The 22,485-nt window shown below is 41.5% G+C and overlaps 1 protein-coding gene across 2 annotated transcripts in view; it reads left to right on the plus strand.

The window, feature by feature from the left end:
* STK39 (serine/threonine kinase 39) overlaps positions 1 to 22,485 on the plus strand; it is a 305,309-nt gene that overhangs the window by 276,838 nt on the left and 5,986 nt on the right. For both annotated transcript variants that reach the window (XM_068544957.1, XM_068544958.1), the window contains exon 17: positions 15,324 to 15,388. In XM_068544957.1, coding sequence (XP_068401058.1) covers positions 15,324 to 15,388 — 65 coding nt within the window. The remainder of the gene's footprint in view (positions 1 to 15,323; positions 15,389 to 22,485) is intronic.

Here is a 22,485-nt window from a genome sequence, read left to right on the forward strand (position 1 = left end):
TAAGCATGAGAATGATTTAGTCCCCCTTCAGTCCTTAGAGACCCAGCACATCCTTCCTGCAGCCTGTCTTATTTCCCCTGGCATTCTTTCAAATAATTTCTGATAACAGCAACAAAAAGTATCTTTTTGATCATCATCTCCACTGGGGTTGGCATTAAAGGCAATGTCCCTGAAGCATACACTTAAGATTATCTCTGCTTTCTCCACCCCAGACAGGGTTGGAATGTCTCATAGATCAGTATACTGTGCAAGTAGGCACTGCTGGCTGTGCACACATAACTGGTGAATTCCCGTCTAGAGAAGTATTAGTGGTTTAAAGATTTAGAAAGGCTGTGACTGTGGGCTCTGTGATATAAGTGTCTGGCATACTCTGTATTTTCTTTCTTCCCCCAAGTACTGCATTTTATTTAATGAATAAGATAGAAGTTCAGGCCCATTATAACAATTTTCAATATAAGGTTGTTCTGAAGCTGTTGGATTTTTACGATATTTACTTTTTAAAAGTACCTTCTTAGGGATTATAGTGGGTGCTGAACAAATGTCTTGATACGCCAAAGCATGCAATTTAATATTTATTATTGGTAATAGTAATGCACTTGCAGAGTCCTTGAGGCTATGTTTTACTATTTAGACAGCCACCGTTCCCCCTAAATTAATGTCATTTATCCACCAAGAATTCAGTAAGGCTGCTGGTTTCATTCAGCTGTGCTACCATGGGAGGGAAGCTCAAGAGGGAGGGGATATGGGGATATATGTATACATATAACTGATTCACTTTGTTATACAGCAGAAACTAAACACACCATTGTAAAGCAATTATGCTCCAATAAAGATGTTTAAAAAAAAAATGCACTACCACGTAATAAAGTTGTAACTGGTGTGCTATGAAAATGGGTAATGAAGGAAGATCAGAACGTCCTTCTGATTGTAGACAATCTCAGATGTAGGATAAACAGCTTCCTCCCAGTCTTGAATGATGTACAGCAATCCTGCCTGAAGAAGAAAGGCCTGGATGCCCCGTCTCACATCAGGACACGCTGTAAGCTGCTTTTCCACTGATACCTTTATTCATACAGTATGTGGTAAAACAAACAAATGTACAAACAAAAAATTCTGAACTACTTCCACCGAAGATTTCTTTTCCCACTCTTGTTTTTTTTTTTTTTTTTTTTTTATCTGTTTATAATAATAGCTCTTACTTCTCCATTACCCTGGTGGTAAGAGAACAATATCAGGAAAGAAAAATGAATTCCCTCATAGGGGGTTTCTTATCTGTTCAATTAGGGCAACTAACATAGCGAGATACAGTGATTTCTCAATTAATGAATCGTCTGGAGGAAAAAAGCTCCTCTACATAAGATTAGTTGCATTAAAACCCACATCCCATGCACACAGGCATCTTAGAATATATGAGGCAGAGCTGCCTGCATGAGAGTACTAAAGTCGGGTATTTTAATGCCCACTTCAATTTCTCTTAACCCAGACAGTGGACTTTATTTATTAACCTCTTTCGCAGTCTATGTGAGAACATCAGTTTACATGAGCAGTAAATGTGAACACTGCTGTACATGTATAAAGCTTTTCATTTAAAAATGCATTAAAAAGTTGACATATTTAATGATATTTTCAATTCTAATCAGCGTGTATCCTATGCCTGTTAAAATATTTTTCCTTTTACAAAGCCAAACCCAAATTTTGTATTTCTCCGAACTTTCATAAATAATGATAACATTTTTTTTTTTTAATTTTTATTATTTATTTATTATTTATTTTTCGCTGTGTTGGGTCTTCGTTTCTGTGCGAGGGCTTTCTCTAGTTGCAGAGAGCGGGGGCCACTCTTCATCGCAGTGCGCGGGCCTCTCACTCTCGCGGCCTCTCTTGTTGCAGAGCACGGGCTCCAGACGCACAGGCTCAGTAGCTGTCGCTCACGGGCTTAGTTGCTCCGCGGCATGTGGGATCCTCCCAGACCAGGGCTCGAACCCGTGTCCCCTGCATTGGCAGGCAGATTCTCAACCACTGCGCCACCAGGGAAGCCCATTGATAACATTCTTCAGTGTGTATCGTTAACATCGTTATTACCTGGTGTCATGTTTAAAACCTTGTTCCTACAAGATGAAGTCCACACTCCTTGGGGGGCCAGGCGTAGACGACTGGCCTCTGCCAGCTCCTCACCTGTGTCTCCCCTCGTCCCTCAGCCCAGGCTCGCTCCAGGGCGCTGGACCACTGCAGTGCGACACTCAGACTTGCTCTGCTTCCGCCTCTCACATGCTCTTCCTCTGCCTGGAATGCTCCCGGTCACCTGGCAAGCTCCTCCTCTTCTTTCAAGTATCACCTCTTCCTAGAATCCTGCCCAGAACTCCCCAGGCAGTTTGCCTCTGTGCCATCCTTGCTCTGTATTCCTCCCCCGCCAGCAGCACTCACGTAGCCATTCCTTTATGAATCCGCCCATACACTAAGCAAGGCAAGGTCTGCATTACTCTAGTCTGTGTCTCCCCAAAATCTAGCAGGAACACCAGCTTGGGGCGCACACTTTTGTAAGAATGAGTTTACTAGCAGTGCTTATAATATACATACTGGAACACACACCTGCTTTTAAAAAGTCATGGATTTTAATAGGCAGTAACTTGAATGTTCTCGTCCACAGCTTCTAACACTCCGTGCCCTCCACCCCCAGCCTTTGCCCTACAGCACAGAGGAGCTGAGTTCTCAATAGCCTGTCTCCTCGTGAGCTACTTTCTGATGATGAAATATACATCTGAAGGATCTCTGAGTTAGTACTACTGCTCCCCCCTCCCCCCTCGAGACTCTGGAGGGTTGAAAACAGCAGAAATTAGAGCCCAGAAGGCTCTGAGCTTTCAAGTTGGGACGGGAGCAGGCGCAGGAAGGTAGGGGAACATAGTCCAAGTTGCATATTATGGTTCAGGGAGAGGAGACCTAGGGCATTATGCTATACATCTAGCATAATTAGAAGGTGGGATAAGTGTGAGCTCTCATACCCAGCCTCCAGCATCTGGGAGACCTAATTTAGGAGGCCGGGACGAGGATGTCTCAAGTTCAGTGTACTATAATCAGAAGGTACACTTGAATGCCTGAACTCCTTATAGGTTTGGTGAAATTTCAGGAACAGAGAGGCTTCACCCCTTCCTTCCACAATAAAGGAGAATAATTCCATCTCCACTAGTTTCTAATTACCTAACATTTCCTTACTGTGAAATCTGTCCTATCCATAATGAGAAATCAAGGCTCAGATTTAATTGCAGATTCCTAGAAGAGTTAACATGTTATCTTTGAAAAAAATACACCACTAGTTTATTTTCATTCATCCCATCGTTAGTTATGTGCACCTTCTTTGAGGCAGACCCTGTGCTGGGTATTGGGTGTACAACAGTGAGCTAAACAGACCTTGTCTCTCTCTCCACACCTCCTTGGCCTTTGCCACTTGGGGAGAGGGAAGAGTTTGTTAAGCACCTAATAAGATCGAAGAGGTGACTTCTGTGGGTTGAGATGGTCATGTACAGTGGAAGGGGGAAGGTCTGATACAACAAGCTTTTATAACTTCATCCTGATCAGCTCTGCTTATCTTCTTCATCTTTGTTGGGGGAAAATATCAGCTTCTGAAAAAATACTTTCTAATCATGGCAACCAAGCACTTTCCGATCTTTCCTTTGTTCATTTGTTTAGTGCCTCCTGGGCACTAGGCCCAGTGCCGGGTACTGACTGGAGATCTAGAGGTGATTGACGGTGTCTGCTTTCAGGGAGCCTCAGTCTAGCTCCCCTGTAATAAGTAGGGTGACCATGTCCTTTATTTTTTAGGCTATGGCCTAACCTAGAGTGAAGACCCAGTCAACCCGTGAATTGCTTTGATTTCTTATTATCAAAGAAGGAAATTATTCAACCTTGCTCTGTACCTTTCACTGGCTACTAAACCCTTACGTTAAATGCTTTGGAATATACCACAAATAAAGAAAAAAAACAAAAAACCACAAGAAGTGAAGATAAAAGAGGTGTCCTTCTCTGGAGCAGTGCCAGGTGATGTACACAGAAGGCCAGCTCTCTCCTCCTCTGCGTGGGCGAGCCACATGTGTGAGGAATGTTTGTCTTTGGAAGGCTGCCACCACATTCCAGGCTCAGCGTCCTTCAGATCTCACCGCTGTTAGTGCTCGTGCCAGATGGCTCTGCCTCAGTTGGCTGCATTGGCCCATAATTTAAGTAGCATTCCTCCTCATATCAGTGTGTTTACTGTCTCATTAATTTTAACTTTTCCAAAGCTTTTCCCAGTTCAGAAGCCACTGGGTTAAATCTCAAGCTGTGCGCGTCTTACTAATATATGCTTATTGCAAAACCTCTTTATAAAACAGATTAAGGTAAAGCGAGAGTGACAATAAGGAAAAGTCCTATGAAGTTAAGTGTTTTATTTCCCTTTGGCCTATTTCCTCTGACTGATGAGAATTTTTCTAAAATGTGTATGATTTTACAAGGTTGTAAAGACAGCTTAAAGACTTACACAGACTTAGGTTGTGCAGACTTACTTCTGTAAGTGTTTTTGTTTTTAATCAAGGGATTATAGGCACTGAGGGAGACACAGATTGTTTTTAGTCTTACACATACAGTACATTGGAGAGCAGTCGCCCTGTTGTCTTAGTCTGTCCTTAGTTAATACTTGCTGTGTTATAAGTCTTCCCTCAACAGTGGCTGTGAGATTGTCATCAGAATCCCAGAGTATGTTTTGCCTTCATGCTTTATACACATGTAGTCTTGTTAATATTTCCAGAATGTGCTCCTGGGTGCAAGACTCTTCTCTTGGAATCCAGACATCTAGATAATTCAGTAAAACCTTTTTTGCTATAGACCTGGAAAGGCTTTTCTTGATGCCTCTAGAAATCAAAGTTGGATGAATTTCCTGTGTCTTCTGCCTTCCATGGTATGATCACTTCCGTCTTTTCTTTAATTCAACTCAGACTTACGACCTACACATTAAAAAAATCCCTAGCGGAAGAGGGTTGAGGTTTCTGGACTGAACAGGAGGCTCTAGATTTTCCAAGATGTGGGCTGGTGCTGCTTGCACTCTGTCTGATACCTGTATAAATGCTTTTTATTCATTTACTGGATGATCTAGAAGAAGATCTGATAGACACTCTGCATATCTTACCTCTCAGATAAGAAACGCCTATGGTTCCTCAACAAAGCCTTTTGATTCTTTTTAGAAAAAGCCTTCGACTTAACCCAGAAAAGCCACACTTGTATTTGTGGAACCGCTGAATACTTTCATTGTCAGAAAGTGGCTGTAAAACGACTTCACCAAATATGTACAATTTAAAACTACGGTGAGATTTCACTACACATTAATTAGAATGGCTAAAATTAAAATGACTGATCATACTAAGTGTTGACAAGTGTGTAGGAAATTGGATCTCTCATACACTGCTGGTGGGAGTACAGAAATGGCACAATCACCTTCCGCAACATTTTGGCAATTTCTTTAAAAGTTAAACATATATCTACCATATGATTTAGCCTTTCTACTCCTAGGTATCTGCCCAAGTGAAAGGAGAAAGTATGTCTCTACAAAGACTTGTATCTGAATGTTGATGACAGCTTTATTTGTAACAGCAAACCCTGGAAACAGTCCTAATGTTCATCAAGAGGTGAATACATAAACAAACTGTCATATACTCATACAATGGAATACTTCTTAGCAATAAAAAGGAAAGAATTTTTGATACCGCTGCAACATGGACGGATTTCAAAATAATTATGATGTGTGAGAAAAGCCAGACAAAATGAGTACATACTCTATGACTCCAATGGAATGAAATTTTAGAAAATGCAAACAGCGCGTTTACCGTGACAGAAAACAGAATAGTGGTTTCCTGGAGAGAATAAAAAGAGGGGAAGGTGGGCAGAATTATAAAGGGTCTGAGGAAGTTTTGGAGTGTGACGAACGTGTTCATTATCCTGCTTGTGGTGATAGTTTTACTGGCGTATACATGTGTCAAAACTTACCACGTTGTACTCTTTAAATATGTGCAGTTTACTGTGTGTCAGTTATACTTCAGCAAGGCTGTTATAAAGAGAAACAAAAGGCCCCACCTCCAAGCTGCCTGCGTTAGTGTAAGAAAAGATGGTAGTAAGCATTTGGAACAGTGATTATTAAGGTTATAAAGGACATGACCCCATAAGAATCTGGTAAAAGCTAAACACCCTTTCTCCAGTAATGTGGTCACAAAATTTTGCCTACAATTTAGAGGGTTCCACGACTAAAAACCCCAGGCTAAGACACCTATCGAATTCTTCCTATTTTTGGAAGAACTAAAGCACTTCTTAACAACTGTCTCTCCTAAGCAATAATCCTCTTTTCTTTTCCAAAGCAAATAAATTAATTCTTACCTTCATCTCTGATGAATGTTGGGTGTTCTTGGCAAGCACGACTGTGAAGTTTAGCCATTCTTCACAGTTAACTATAAACGTACTGGTACATTACCTCCACCAGCTGAAGGAGGCTGCAGTTTCATTGATTATAGCATTTCATTGCTTTCAAAATGAACAATAATAACATAATGCTTATTGGACACTTTCATTACCATGCTGTTGTCCAGTTCATAAAACTCTACCTTAGGCACAGTAAAGGAAATTCAGGATAAAAATATCAATTTTATTATTATATTTTAGAGGACACATTCAATACCAGCCACTTGAGCTATTCCGTACTGTTTCAGACTTTCCCATTATGCCAAGATAATAGTAATAAACTGGAATTTGCCCAAACCTTAAGGAGGATGGCAGGGGTATTTCTGTTTCTTTTATATCCTGTAATCCCTTCCTGCTATATGTAAGGAACACTAATACTCAACTCTGTTTAAAATTTTGACCTCAAAGGTTGCTTGCTTATAGTACCTGGAACATTCCTAAAATCTCTTCTAACTACTGCTTTTTCTCATCATCCAGGATCCTAATTCTGAGCTAAATGCAAAGAAAAATGTCGTATGACACACTGATTTCCCCCCTTTCCTTGAATATTTTATTTATCATTTGTACTGTCTTAAAATTTCGTTAATGAAAACGCCTTCTAAGGCGATTGTACCATGTCTATCCGTGGATGGAGTCTTAAGGTTTCCCCGGGAAAAGACTCAGAGTCATAGGTTTGCATGCAGGTGGTTTTTCGAGGAGTGCTTTCATGATTGACATCTGTGAGGGAGTAAAGGAAGTAGAATTTTGCAGACGGAGGAATTAAAACTAGGATTCAGCCACGGCCAAAGCCTCCGCTAATCCCATGAGGAGCTTTGGATCTGAGCTGACTCTTGCGATTGTCCTGCCTTGAGGCACCAGGGCCTTTCTGCTGTCGTGGGCAGTCACTGATGCGGGCTGCCTTTGGTGAGAGGGCAAAGACTCGGGGGGAGATAGTACTCTTTGGCAAAGGGAATTCCCAGAGAGGGGTGAAGCTGAGAGTCATCAGCCGCCAATAACCCCCGCAGATGGGAGGACAGTTGCCTCATTCCTAACGAGAAGATCTGGACAGCACAAAATAGTATTCACTCTGTTCTGCCCTGGCACTGCGTGGACCCACCTGGGAATCGTTCCTCCAGGAGTGCCTGGTCTCATTTCCTGGGGGAGAGCTGTAACAGGGAAGGTTAGTGCTGTGACTTTTAGTGCCCACTGTGGCAGCTGGTCTTGAGGTCACAGCGATACTCACCATGTCCATCCTCTACTACCCACCGTAGATTTTCTTTGGGGACCCCCTGTGCTAGTCTGGCTGTTTTACCTGGCGAGTGACCTAGACTCTCCTCTCCAGAAAAAATGAATGAAAAACGGCCAGTCTTGGTGGGTCCTTGTAGATGAAATGGGGTGGAGGTAGCAGAGATGAAAAGAAGTAAACGGTTGCAAATCTGTATTAATGGCAAAACTGTCGGAAACTGCGGATGGATTAGAAGTAACAGATGAGAGAAATAGGTCAAGATAAATCCTGGGTTCCAGTTCAAGATGTCGACACAGGAGGATCCTGAACTCACCTCCTCCCCACAGACACACTGAATCTGTAGCTACCTGTGGAACAATTTCCTCTGAAAGACTCCCCAAAATTAGCTGAGCAACTGCCTCATATCAGGCAAATGAGAAAAATCCACATTGAAACGGGTAGAAGGGGTGGAGACACAATTTTGCCATGACCCACATTGGGAGGGGACTCAACTCCAAGCTTCTCCCTGAGGAGCAGAGGGTTTGAACCCCACACCTGGCACCCCAACTTTTAAGACCCACGCCTGAGAGATGAGCCCCCAGACCATCTAGCTTTGAAAGGCTGGTGTCCGCAAGACACACAAGACTATAGTGGACTGAGAAACAGTTGTCAGAGGGCTTACGGGGGACTCACCGTGGCTACAGCCAGGGCCCAGCATGTGGAGATGGATGTTAACTAGACCTGTTGTGGCGATCATTTCATAATATATACATACATCGAAATAATACCTTGTACACCTGAAGCTAATATAGTATTATATGTCGATTATATCTCAATTTTTTAAAAGATGGCTAATCTTTATTACAGTTGATTTACAATCTTGTGTTAATTTTTGCTGTACAGCAAAGTGATTCAGTTAAACATATATATATATATACGTATATATATATATATATATATATATATATATATATACACATACATATATACACACATTCATTTTATATTCTTTTCCATCATGGTTTATCACAGGATATTGAGTATAGTTCCCTGTGCTATACAGTAGGACCTTGTTGTTTATCCATTCTATATATAATAGTTTGCATCTGTTAATTCCAAACTCCCAGTCTATCCCTCTCCCACTCCACCCCCCATCCCTTGGCAACCACAAGTCTGTTTTCTATATCTGTGAGTCTGTTTCTGTTTTGTAGATAGGTTCATTTGCACCATATTTTAGATTCTATGTATAAGTGATATCATATGGTATTTGTCTTTCTCATTCTGACTTACTTAGTATGACAGTCTCTAAGTCCGTCCATGTTGCTGCAAATGGCATTATTTCATTCTTCTGTTTTTTTAGATTTTTATTGGCGTATAGTTGATTTACAATGTTGTGTTAGCTTCAGGTGTACAGCAAGGTGAATCAGTTATACATATATCCACTCTTTTTCTTTTTAGATTCTTTTCCAATATAGGCCATTATAGAATATTGAGTAGAGTTCCCTGTGCTATACAGCAGGTTCTTATTAGTTACCTATTTTATATATAGTAGTATGTATATGTCAGTCCCAATCTCCCAGTTTATCGCTCCCTCCCCTTATCCCCTGGTAACTATAAGTTTGTTTTCTACATCCGTGACTCTACTTCTGTTTTGTAAATAAGTTCATTTGTACCCTTTTTTTTTTAGATTCCATGTATAAGTGATATCATATATTTGTCTTTCTGTGTCTGACTTAACTTCACTCAGTATGACAATCTCTAGGTCCATCCATGTTGCTGCAGATGGCATTATTTTGTTCTTTTTTATGGCTGAGTAGTATTCTGTGGTATATATGTACCACATCTTCTTTATCCATTCATCTGTCAATGGACATTTAGGTTGTTTCCATGTCTTGGCTCTTGTGAGTAGTGCTGCTATGAACATAGGGGTGCATGTAGCTTTTTAAATTACAGTTTTGTCCAGATATGTGCCCAAGAGTGGGATTGCTGGATCATATGGTAGTTCTATTTTTAGTTTTTCAAGGACCCTCCATACTGTTTTCCATAGTGGCAGCACCAGCTTACATTCCAACAGTGTGGGAAGGTTCTCTTTTCTCCATACCCTTTCCAGGATTTGTTATTTGTAGACTTTTTGATGATGGCCAACCTGACTGGTGTGAGGTGGTACCTCACTGTAGTTTTGATTTGCATTTCTCTGATAATTAGTGATTGAGCATGTTTTCATGTGCCTGTTGATAGCCAGTCTTCAAAGTCATGGTTGCCTAGGATACTCAGGATTCATTTGAGATGAGCCAAGAGTTAATTGATTTGCTTTGGGAAAATAAATTAGATTATTTTAGGAGACACATTTGTAGAACTTCTTCTAAGATATGAATAATCCTTCTATAAAAGGATATTAACCTGGGGTTTTTAGAATCTTAGAGCCCTCTAGATTGACACTATGTGTCAGGCACTAGGAACGTAGCAGTGAACAGACAGACAAAGTTCCTGGACTCATTGGAGCTTATGTGCCTCGTGGGGGGGTGAGGTGGTAAGTGAAAAGCCATATCCAAAAATTCATAAATATATAGCATGTCTGGTGATGATAAGTGCTATGAAAAAAATTCTGGGTAAAGAAGTAGAGAGTGGAGCTGTGGAGGGGTGTTGATAGGGTAGCCAGAGACATGTGAGCAGCAACTTGGAAGGGAGAGCCATGGAGAAGCAGCGTTTCTGGCAGAGGGAATGGCAGGTACAGAGGGTCTCGGGTGGAAGCCTGCTTTGAACACTCAAGGAGCAGCACAGAGCCTATTGTGGCTGGAGTAGGGGCAGCCAGAAAGAGTGGTGAGGGATGAGGTCAGACATGGACCAGGAGACTTGCTCATTGTAGAGACTGTGGTTTTTACTCTTGAGCTGCACAGCTGGCAGGGGGCTTTGAAACAAGAAGTCACATGGTCTTATTATATGTTAGAAGGCTCATCTGACTGCTGGGTGGAGGCCAGACTTGAGGGACTGGGATGGGAGCAGGGAGACGATAGGTCATTGTACGCATCTCGACAGGATGATGGTGGCTATACTTGTGTCGTAGCAGTGGAGGTAGTGAGAAATCGTCAGTTTCTGTGTATGTGGATATATGTCACACACACACACATATATGTCAAAGGTAAACCTTTTGCAGAGGTGGATAAGATTTTGTCTGGGTTATCAAAGAGTTTAGTGGCGAAATCAGATCTGTAACAGATAATTTCAGCACACAGTGGTAGAGGTGTAGAGGAGAATGGGGGTTACAGAACCCTTCCTGGGAAAATTCAGGGTAGGAAATGACAAAAAATAAACCAGGGAGGTAGGTGAGGCTGGACCATAGAGGGTCTGTTGGACCACATTAAAAACTTGAGCTTTATCCCAGAGCTGATGGGAACAGTTAAACAGTATTACCTAAGGAGGCAACACGTTCCAATTTATGACTTAAATTCTCCAGGTAACTCAGGTGTGAGGAAACAGGGCTCTTGAGAAGTTTAGACTGAATGCAAGGAAACCAGTTAAGATTCACCGTTGTCCAGGGTAGAGGCAATAAGCTAACGTTTATTATGTACTTGCTATAAATCAAACACTATTCTAAGAACTTTGTTATTGACTTAATCCTCAAAACAACGCTACCAGGTAGGCACCATTAATATCCACATTTTACAGATGCATAACTTCAAGCACAAAGAGGCTAAGGAAACTTGGCCAAGTTCACGGGGCCACACAGCTCTAACTAAGCAGGAGGATTGGAACACAGGCAGTCTGGCTGGAGAATTCAGGCTCTTGCACACCGTGCTTCACGGCATCTCCTGAAGATAAGCGCCAGAGATCAGGGGGAAATACAAGGGCAAATCTCTTTTATTTTGTCCCAAACTGAATTGTTAATTAGCCATAATTTTGCATTAGTGTTATAGCGGTATCCATAAGAAACTCACTCTCCTAGCCTCTCCTTTTCTCCTTACTTAGAGCTTGGATTCTCTTTTGGCACCCATGTCTCTTTCTTTGCAATTTCATGCTGCCTTTCTGCACCAGTGCAACCTACAGGGTGTGTCTTTGAGTAAAACACACTGTGACGTTATCGTCGTCAGGTAACCCAAGTCTACGCTTTTGTCTTATCTCAGAATTTCTTACTAGGGGAATACATCAGCCTTGCGGTTCAGTTGGTGTGCTTTTCCCCAAAGCTGTTGTTTGAGAAGAGCTCAAATTAAATTAAGTCATCTCCATGAGAACATCAGTACTATATGAGATTGTTGTGAAATATGCTGGTATGTAGGGAGAAAAGCGTATCTTTTGAATAATCACTCAGAATACAAACACAAACTGTAAATAGTCATTAGCTAAATGTTACTTTTCCTAACTGTCAAAATGTGCAGAATTTGAGTAGTACAGGGAGATTGTAGAGAAAACAGTGTCTGGAGAATGCCTGACTTAGTTTGCCAGAGAAATGTCACCTCTGCTGCCTGGCCTCTGGTAGATTACCCCTGGGAGACTCTTATTTCCTTCTCTGTTGAGATCCAGGAGGGTATTGAGCATTAGTATCTTTTTCCATGTGGTTGTTAATGATATTATTACAGCTTCATAAAGGGCAGTACTTACTGTACATTAGGCCAAATGTGATCCAAAAGAGCAAATAGAGACTTCCAGCCCTGACAGAGATTCAAGCCTGAAGTGTGATGCAGGGACACAAAAATAGCAAGAAATAGACGGCTCACACAAAGGTATCATGTAGTCCCAGTGGTAGGGCAAGAGGGCCACAATTCCTGGGGCCTTAGTGAGTATCATCTGTGTCCTGTGTGGTCAAGAGACAGAGAAGGCACCGAGACCAAAGACAGTGGGCTGTGGAGGACGGAAGGGACAAGTTCAAGGAATAACACAGAGTCTACATCAGAAACTAGGGGAATGAGTTTTATTTGGGAAAGCCAGGAGGGATCAGAAATGAGTTGATGGCCACTGAGTAAGCAGGGTTCAGAAGCCCCGTATTTTTTTTTTTTTGGAAACTAGGGTATCTTAAAACATGAAGTTATCAGCATATACTTGAGGGGCTCTAAAGTAACAGCCAGCCCTACCCAGCCCTTCCTTCTCAGCTCACGTTCCAGGTAAGGAGCGTTTTTATTTTAGAAATCCAGGTGCAGTCAGGAGAAGGCAGGAAACAGTGACACCCATCTTTTTTAATGAGCATTGCTACTAGAAGAGAAATTAGCATCACCCTGAATTTTATGTGGTGTCAGTTAAATGAAGGTATTTTGTAGCACTTTATAACAAATTAGAATCAACGAAATTGAAAATAAGCCTAGCACCTGGGATGAGTAATCAGGTAAGTGGCCAGTTTTGCTATTTTTGCTTTGAGCTGAAGACAGAATTTGAATTTCTAATGTCCCCCGACGTGTAGGGTTCACAGTTGGGGACGTGGTTTCTGGGATGATTGTTTAAGATGCCAGCAGGTCATTGTTGCTCTCCAGGCTACAACTTGCTTGTAGCCATGTTCCTTGGAAATTGGCCCTACCGCAGATGCGTGTCCACCAGAGAGAGGGTTGTGAATTAGTGTAGGACGCAGCTCTGCTTTGGGTGGAACATTAGAGAGCAGACTGGAAATAGATGACCCAGAACAAGGCAGTAAATCATCCACATTTACAGGGAGACTCTAATGAAAGGACTGAAATTCATGTGAAGACTTTACGGCCACTCGTGAAATCAGCCCAAATCCAAGGAACTATTAGAACACTTTTATGCTTTAAGAACAGGGTGACTCAGCTCAGTTGCTGCAATTTGCATATGGTCAGAATGCCCTGACACCATCAGTACTGGCTTTAGTGGGCAGAATTTTACAGCAGAGCTTTTCACTCCATGAGCCAATGTTTCTTGTGTAGATTACTAAATGATTTTAGTATCTGAGGTAAGTTCAGGAAACTGTGGAGGAGGTCGAAAGAACATTGAGGTTGGTGGCCCAGGATCTGTACATGATATGTGTAAGTTTGTTGTGTGGGCAAAAACAAGGGAGAGAAAAAGATAAGTGGGGGAGACGGGTGTTAACAAAAATGAAACTTTGTCTGTTACTCAGATTGGAAGTATTAAGAGGGCAACAGATGAAGATAAAATGGTGCTTGTAATTGTGGTTTATGAAGAGAAACAGGCCAGGGCTTCCCTGGTGGCACAGTGGCTAAGAGTCTGCCTGCCAATGCAGGGGACACGGGTTTGAGCCCTGGTCTGGGAAGATCCCACATTGCTTCAGAGCAACTAAGCCCGTGTGCCACAGCTACTGAGCCCATGTGCCACAACTACTGAAGCCCGCGCACCTAGAACCCGTGCTCCGCAACAAGAGAAGACACTGCAATGAGAAGCCCGCACACTGCAGTGAAGAGTAGCCCCCGCTCGCTGCAACTAGAGAAAGCCCGCGTGCAGCAATGAAGACCCAACACAGCCAAAAATAAATAAATCAAATAAATTTTAAAAATTTTAAAAAAGAGAAACAGGCCATATTGAATATATAATTTTTTCCCTCCACAGCAGATGGATTAAATGAAACTAATCTGCCGAAAATTCTTGTGTCTAGGTTGTTTTCAGTCAACCTTAGAGAAAAATAAAATTTGCACAGATTTCTTTCTACTTACAAATTTCCTACTTGAAACACTTTTCTCAAAATATTTATATGTTTACTATTTTCTCTTAAATTGTTTTTTTTTTTTCCTTAAAATATTCAGATAACTTTTCAGATGCCTAATTACTGAAGCAGCAGGGGATTTTCCTCATGAAAAATAAAAATGATGAAGAGGCCCTCTCTCCTAATTTCTTCAATAGTAACTTCTCTTTCTTTGACCAATAGTACTTACCTGACGTTCAGGTTTGGACATGGAAAGAGGAAGGTGTTAAATTTCCATCAGCATCACCTGTTGAGGATTCTGTCATAAACAGTACCCTAAGCAAGAAAGGCTGACTTCTCTTTGAGAGCATCAAATACGTCATGGCACCACAGAGAGCAGGATGGGTCTCTGATGGATCTGGCCAATACTAAAAGCATATCTGCACGATTGAGCTCCAAACGGACAGCCTCTAGTGCTTGACCCTGTTCAGCCAATTTCGGTGTTGCTCAAGGTGGCACTTCACTGCTGTGACAGATCATCGTGCTCTGAAAGCACTAAGACACATGCCTGAGTCGTAGAGGTTATCCACTGTATTTTGTTGCTTTGATAAAAATGGGTGCAGAGAATTGAGTGAATTTATAGGGACAGGAGTTCAAAATGCTGACCTATTATTTCCAGAGAAATGGGTCATTGCGATACCCCTCCTCTTTGTTTTGTACTGCCCTCTCCTGGCTAATAGATCTCTTAATAATGAGTGTTGAGAAAAACCAGGTGGCGGAAACACTGGGGGCTACTATCATTTCTACTTTCCACTAGACAGTAATTTCTCATTTTATTGTAGAAAACGTGGGGTCAGTGTATAGTGATTAATTCAGATGTGCTGAAGATGTAGGTTGTGGTAGAAAACGTCTTTATGAGAGTAGTTTGGTCATTTATATGGACTTTGTAATGTCTGTGAAAGAAATGATTTTGCAGGTTATTGCATCATTAGTCAGATTTTCTGAATCATTGATGTGAAAATCCAGTTATTGGAAATAATTTGGACGCTTTTTCTCCATGTTTGTATTTTACAGTGGCTGCTAATTTACAGAAGATTGTAGATGATCCCAAAGCTTTAAAAACATTGACATTTAAGTTGGTAAGTGGAAAGTTATGGAACGAAGGTAAATATTTCACCATGCTGTGCCAACAAGGAATAATAATATCATTTAGTAACCTGTTCCGTAATTCTGCTGTTGGTTCTGGGGGGTGGGGATCCGTTTTTGCATTCGTCATTTGCCTGGTCAACATTTGGGAAGATTTTGTGGTGTTTTTTGTTTTGTTTTGTTTTTTAATTGGAATATAGTTGATCTACAGTGTTGTGTTAGTTTCAGGTATACAGCAAAGTGAATCAGTTATACGTATACATATATCTACTTTTTTTTAAGATTCTTTCCCCGTATAGGTCATGGCAGATTATTGAGTAGAGTTCCCTGTGCTATACAGTAGGTCCTTATCAGTTATCTATTTTATATATAGTAGTGTGTATATGTCAATCCCAATCTCCCAATTTATCCCTCCCCTCCCTTTCCCCCCGGGTAACCATAAGTTTGTTTTCTACATCTGTGACACTGTTTTGTAAATAAGTTCATTTGTACCCTTTTTTTTTTTTTTTTTTTGGATTCCACATATAAGCAGTATCATATGATATTTGTCTTTCTCTGTCTGACTTAACATCACTCAATATGACAATCTCTAGGTCCATCCATGTTGCTGCAAATGGCATTATTTTGTTCTTTTTTATGGCTTGGGAACATTTTCTGATCATGACTGGAAAGTTCCTCTTCCATGAGCATAGCTTGCTCTTTTACCATCACATGTTTAATAAGAGTAGCCATTTGAGAAGTCTTGAAGTCTGTACCCTTTTGCTTCCAGTTTGTATGGCAACTTGACCATAAGGACAAAATTAAACTGAGTTCGAAGCAGCACTCTTAATAAAGCTTTCCTGAAGCAAAAGCCAAGTGGTTCTAACGTTTAAAAATTGAGGCCGATTGTTGTAGAAATGGTTTAAGTAATTGGAAGCGATTGTAGAACAGCCCTCTGAAGGCTAGTGAGCAAAGACATAACATTTTAACTCCACATTTCAAATCACAGTAACAGATTCTTGTGGAGAGTAGATATTCCAGCAGTTTTTCTGCACTAGCAGATTTTAAATGTAAGAACTAGGGTAGCCACAGAGATACAGATACTGAGCATTCTGGGGTCCTTGTGAAACTAAGAGATTGTGATCATGGCCAGAAATGGAGAGAAGTCCAAGTAGTCAAAAGTGACGATTTTCCTGAAAGTTTTTGCAAGCAGGATGTTAAATGACTCATTTTTAAATTATAAATTAATCTTATCAAGGGCCAGTCTGGAATGCTGCAAGCAATTTAAGATCTAGATGACCAACACTTTGTTTTACACAACATACGTTGATGGTCTGTCTTCTTTATTTCTTGTGAAAATTTAATGGAAAATGTGCATGGCCAAAAAATGCTAAATGATTCGTTACAGTAAATGTTAACCTGGTGCTAATTAACTTTCTGGGTCTTGCTCATCTAAATTCAGATGGCCAGGCTGAGTGATAAAAGAAAAACACGAAGATTTTCACAGAAAGAATTTAGCTGAAGAAAATCATTTTGTTTTGATAACAAAAGAACATTTTAGTCAGACAAAGAGTGAGAAATTAACAAATTGGAAAATTCATCTTCTAGCTTGGGACTCCTCTGTCACCTCTATTATGTTTCTAATTCACCTGCATCTTCATAAACATGTTTCATTTATATGAGGATATATGGATGAGAAAGATGGCACCTTGTGTCTGCATTTCAAGCCAGTAGTAATGTTTCTTCATTTTTTTTATACTGCAAAAAAAGAAGTTACAACCTACCACCTCCTGAACATTTTCCAAATTTTGAACATGTAAACCTAGAGATAAGAGATTAAAACTTCTACGCTGGCTTATTCCCATTGTCTTTAAACTCGCCTACCTATAAAATAGGAGTAGCAACCCCAGGCCTTCCATAATACTGAAGGTTTTGTAAAAACACCCACTATACTGTCCCTAGATAAACTATACTGTCCCTGTGAAACTAGTTCCCTGGATTCCCTCTCTTCCTCATCCCCATTCTCAGCCCCCTAGTGGGATCCTCTTATCTTCCGAAACTGAGCTTCCTGCCTACAACTTGCCAGCCTCCAGCTCTGTTTACCACGCTGGGGCTCTAGCCCGCGTAATTCTTCCTTAATTCCAAAGTGCCCCAAATACTTGACTGGCTCTCCACTGTCCTCTTCTGAAACTCAAACCCTGATCATGGCTAAAGGAAGTCCTCCCTGATCAGACTTCCTTTTAGGTCCTGCTCCACCTTTCTTTATCCCCCCATTCACTTTTTTTTTTTTTTTCCCTCCCTTGGGGAACATTCCTGGTGTATGACTTTATTTTTTTTTTAATTAATTAATTAATTTATTTTTGGCTGTGTTGGGTCTTCGTTTCTGTGCGAAGGCTTTCTGTAGTTATGGCAAGTGGGGGCCACTCTTCGTCGCGGTGCACGGGCCTCTCACTATCGTGGCCTCTCTTGTTGCGGAGCACAGGCTCCAGACGCGCAGGCTCAGTAGTTGTGGCTCACGGGCCTAGTTGCTCCGCGGCATGTGGGATCTTCCCAGACCAGGGCTCGAACCCGTGTCCCCTGCATTGGCAGGCGGATTCTCAACCACTGCGCCACCAGGGAAGCCCCCCCCCCCATTCACTTTTTCCCCTAGTCCTCTCTCCTCCTATTTTCATCAGCTGACCCTTTGTATGTACTCTTCCCTAAAATACCCTTCTCTCCCAACTTCTCCAGGCCTGCTCTCTGTGTCACCAACACCTAGACACGTTCCAGTTTTCTGCTTTAATTTCACTTCTCCAACAAGCTTTTTCTGGCATCCGATCTTGGCCTCGGTGCTCCTCCTGTATTCCCTCCCCGAAAGGTGATATTATATTGAAATTGTGTAGAATCTTATTTGTGTCTCTAATAAGTCTAGAGGCTCCAAGCGGGCAGGGACTTCTGTTGGATTCCCTGCACGTAGTAGGGACTTGATCATAATTAATAAAATACATCAGGACACAAACCTCATTTCGGAAAATTTCTCTCAAAATGCCTTGGCCTTGCCTGCAGAAATAACAAGAATCACTACTGTTTCATGGGCATCCACCATTTGCAGGGCATTGCATGAGGTGTTTTACATACTTCATCTCAGTCAGTTTAGTCCTCACGAATCCTCCAGGATGGTGATGTCACTGGGTCCATTTTATGTCTTGGGAATCAGAGGCTCTGTGAGGTTAACGTGCCCAGGATCAAGCAGTGCAGAAGCTGGGAATTCAACCCTGATCCAGCATCACGGCCCAGTGCTCAACAACTATTCAGTCTTACAGGCGGGACCTTGCAGCCTTATGGTTTTACAGGTTTCTGTTTGTGGATTCACCTTTTGGATGACTGGACACACTTACACTGGTTGAGACCAGATCTCCTCTGTACCTTAAGCAGAGTGAGTAATGTTGGCCTGTCTGGCGCAGGAGACCTGCAGGAGAAGCCGTGCAGGTTTTTCTTTCCCCTTATAGCTTGAGAATGTATTGTAATGTGTGGCATTCCCAGTAAATGGAAATTGATGGCTTTTCCCCCAGAGATAGTTCAAGATGTTAAATAAAGCCAAACTCAGGAGTGACCTTCTGTTTCTGTCAGTTAACTCTCCATCCATCCCTAGTTAAAACCTGAGAGGGTTTCTTTGTGGTTGTCAGTTGCCAGCCAGTTTGAGACCCATTTGACAGAGCTCATTTGAACTGCTCCTTGGCTTAATCTTCTGTAGGACACTAACATCCTGGTAAAACCACAGAGATCCAATTTGGTTATTTTATTGAAGACTAAAAGATCAAAGTGTTTCAGAAGCATTTTTCCTCCTAAGCTGCTACTGCGCATAGTTCTTTCATCTCTCAGCTGTTTATCATTTTAATCTCAGCACTTTCTTTGCTTTCTAAAGGAGAATGGAAGGGGCCTGAAAATTATCTAAGGAGTAGTAGTTAGTACTGTGGTTCTTCACCTGGCTGCACAATGGTTTCACTCAAGGAATGGTGGGGACACTTTAAAAAATTACGAATGCCTGGGTCCTGTTCCACATAGCCTAATTTAATTGTCCTTCTTGCAGCCTGGGCTGTGGGAACTTGGAAGGCGCCCCTGGTGATTCCAGTGTTTAGCCGAGGCTGGGAAGCATTCCGTTTGTAGATGACTCCTTCTCCAATCTCTTTCCTCTCCCAGCTCCCACCGCAATTTAGAAATATTTGGCTCAGGCTTAAAAAGGTGTCTCTTATCTTGTATATCTGCTTATATAAGAAGGACAATGGCCTGAGGGGCAAGGATATTGGTTATTTAAAGAAGTACATGTACTTGTTTTCCTCCACCCAATGAGATCTTTAGCTTCCTTTGACAGATAAGATAATAAGTGAAGTATGATTTCCGTTGTTGACATGGCTGGGAGCCGGGAGATCAGTAAACCTTCTTACCACTTTCAACAAAGTGGTTCAGGCATAGGGGGCATTTCAGCTCAAGTAGTATGTGCTTTGAGTTTGACATATCAGTATGGTTTTATTGTCGTAAGCCTCAAGGCAAGTCTTCATAAATGTTTTTTAAGTCATTTTTTAATTTGCTACCTTGCAGTTTTGTAAAGTGGGTAAGTCTTGCTGCTTTCAATGTGGAATTTTTGAAATGGTGTTAGTGAAAATATAAAATATTTAATTTGTCCTTGAAGAAAGAACACAAATTGTAAGTACAGTTGACCCTTGAACAGCATGGGTTTGAACTGCACAAATCCAGTTAGACACAAATTTTTTTCAGTAAACACCTACCACAGTACTAACAACCTGTGATTAGTTGAATTCGCAGATACAGAGGAACCATGTTTAAGGAGGGCCAAATATAAGTTACATTTGGATTTTCGACTGCTTGGAGGGTTGGAACCCTCAACCCCTGCATTGTTCAAGGGTCAACTGCACATGTAATTAACATCCAGTTGGTACACATTTACATGAGCAGTATAGATTTTAGTTTCTGAAGTTTAATCACATATATTGCAGATAACTATACTTCAATTAAAAAATTGCTGATTTCCAATGTTGTGTTAATGTCTGCTGTACAGCAGTTATACATTCAGTTATACGTATATATACATTCTTTTTTAATATTCTTTTCCATTATGGATTATCATAGGATATTGAATATAGTTCCCTGTGCTATTAGAGTAGGACGTTGTTGTTTATCCATTCTATATATAAAAGCTCACATCTGCTAACCCTAACCTCCCACTCCATCCCTCCCCCAACCCCTTCCCCATTGGCAACCACCAGACTATTCTCTATGTCCGTGATTCTGTGTCTGTTTTGTAGGTAGGTTTATTTGTGTCGTATTTTAGATTCCACATATAAGTGATATCATATGGTATTTGTCTTTCTCTTTCTGACTGACTTCACTTATTATGATCATCTCTAGTTGCACCCCTGTTGCTGCAAATGGCATTATTTCATTCTTTTTTATGGCTGAGTACTATTCCATTGTATGTATGTACCACATCTTCTTTATCCATTCATCTGTCAATGAATATTTAGGTTGTTACCATGTCTTGGCTATTGTGAATAGTGCTGCTATGAACATAGGGGTGCATGTATCTTTTTGGATTAGAGCTTTATCCAGATATGTGCCCAGGAGTGGGATTGCTGGATCGTATGGTAGCTCTGTTTTTAGTTTTCTGAGGATCCCCATACTGTTCTCCATAGTGGCTGCACCAGCTTACATTCCCACCAGCAGTGCAAGAGGGTTCCCTTTTCTCCACACCCTCTCCAGCATTTGTTATTTGTAGACTTTTTAATGATGGCCATTCTGACTGGTGTGGGGTGTTACCTCATTGTATTATAGTTTTGATTTGCATTTCTCTAATAATTACTGATGGTGAGCAGCAGACAGCAATTTTATAAGCATTGGTAATTAATGACTAAAGAGCCTTATTTCTCGAGGCTGCACAACTAAGGCCACATTCCCCAAAGTACAGGTAAAGCCAGGACTGAAATGATATAAAAACTAGCTGAGAGTATTAACTTACTCCCCCTACTGAAACTGTCAGTTCAAGGAGGTCCATGTAGCAGCTGTCTCCTGTTCAGTCTGAAACAGTGGTTCTGCAAGTGTGGTCCCCAGATGGACAGTGTCAGCTTCACCTGGAAACTTGATAAAAATGTGAATTCTGGGGCCCCATCCCAGGCCTAAGGAATCAGAATGTCGGGGGAATGGGGCACAGGAATCCATGTGTTAACACGCTCTCCACGTGATTCTGATGCTGAAGTTTGGGAACCCCTGTTCTAAAGGAAAGAGAGGTTCACACTTTGTGGAGCACCAGGGTAGAACAGAGGTTCTCAAACTCTGCTGAGCCTTTGAATCACCTGAGGAGGTCAGAAACTCTCCAGGTGGTGAGGAATCCTTACCAAAGCACACCCAGGCTGGCAGTGGAGGGAACCCTTATGATCGATGCTGGACAACCGCATCTTCAACTCCTCCGCAGGATGTGGGCCACACCTGCTGGTGTGTCAGGAGGGATGGGGAAGTGGGGTCTTTCAGGAATCAGTACAGACAGACACTTGAGTGAGAGCAGTGGTGTTACACTATCACGCTACAGTCCTGATAACGGATACATTTTCCTTTGAAGCGGAGTTCTCAAAGTGAGGGTACTGAACTTCTGGGATTCCTTGAAACCATTTTAAGGGATCCTGAACGTCAAAACTTCTCATAACAATACTGAGGTGTTACTTGGCCTTTTCCATTGTGTTGACTTTGGTGTAAAAGCCATTGTGGTTAAAGCTACTGATGTTGGCACAAATCAAGGCAGTAACATCAAGCCGTAGTAGTAGCCATCATCTTCAAAGCACTCATTCCATCGCTCAGTAAATAAATAAAATTTTAAGAAATAAATGGAACTGGCTCAAGTCCCCACTTGAGAACACATCTTTTCAGTATGCTGTGTGATGAGATGGGAAGCATTTCTTCAGTACTGAAGCATGATGGTTGTCTCCAGGAAAAGCACTGGTGATTTGTTTGAGTTGTGAGCCGAACTAGCCATATTTTTTTCCATGGAGTATCACTTTTACTTGGAAGAACAACTGACAAACATTGGCTATTCAGACTAGGGATTTGGCAGACTTGTTTTTCA

Source organism: Eschrichtius robustus, chromosome 5 (genome assembly GCF_028021215.1).
Source record: "Eschrichtius robustus isolate mEscRob2 chromosome 5, mEscRob2.pri, whole genome shotgun sequence".
In the NCBI taxonomy this organism is placed as follows: Eukaryota; Metazoa; Chordata; class Mammalia; order Artiodactyla; family Eschrichtiidae; genus Eschrichtius; species Eschrichtius robustus.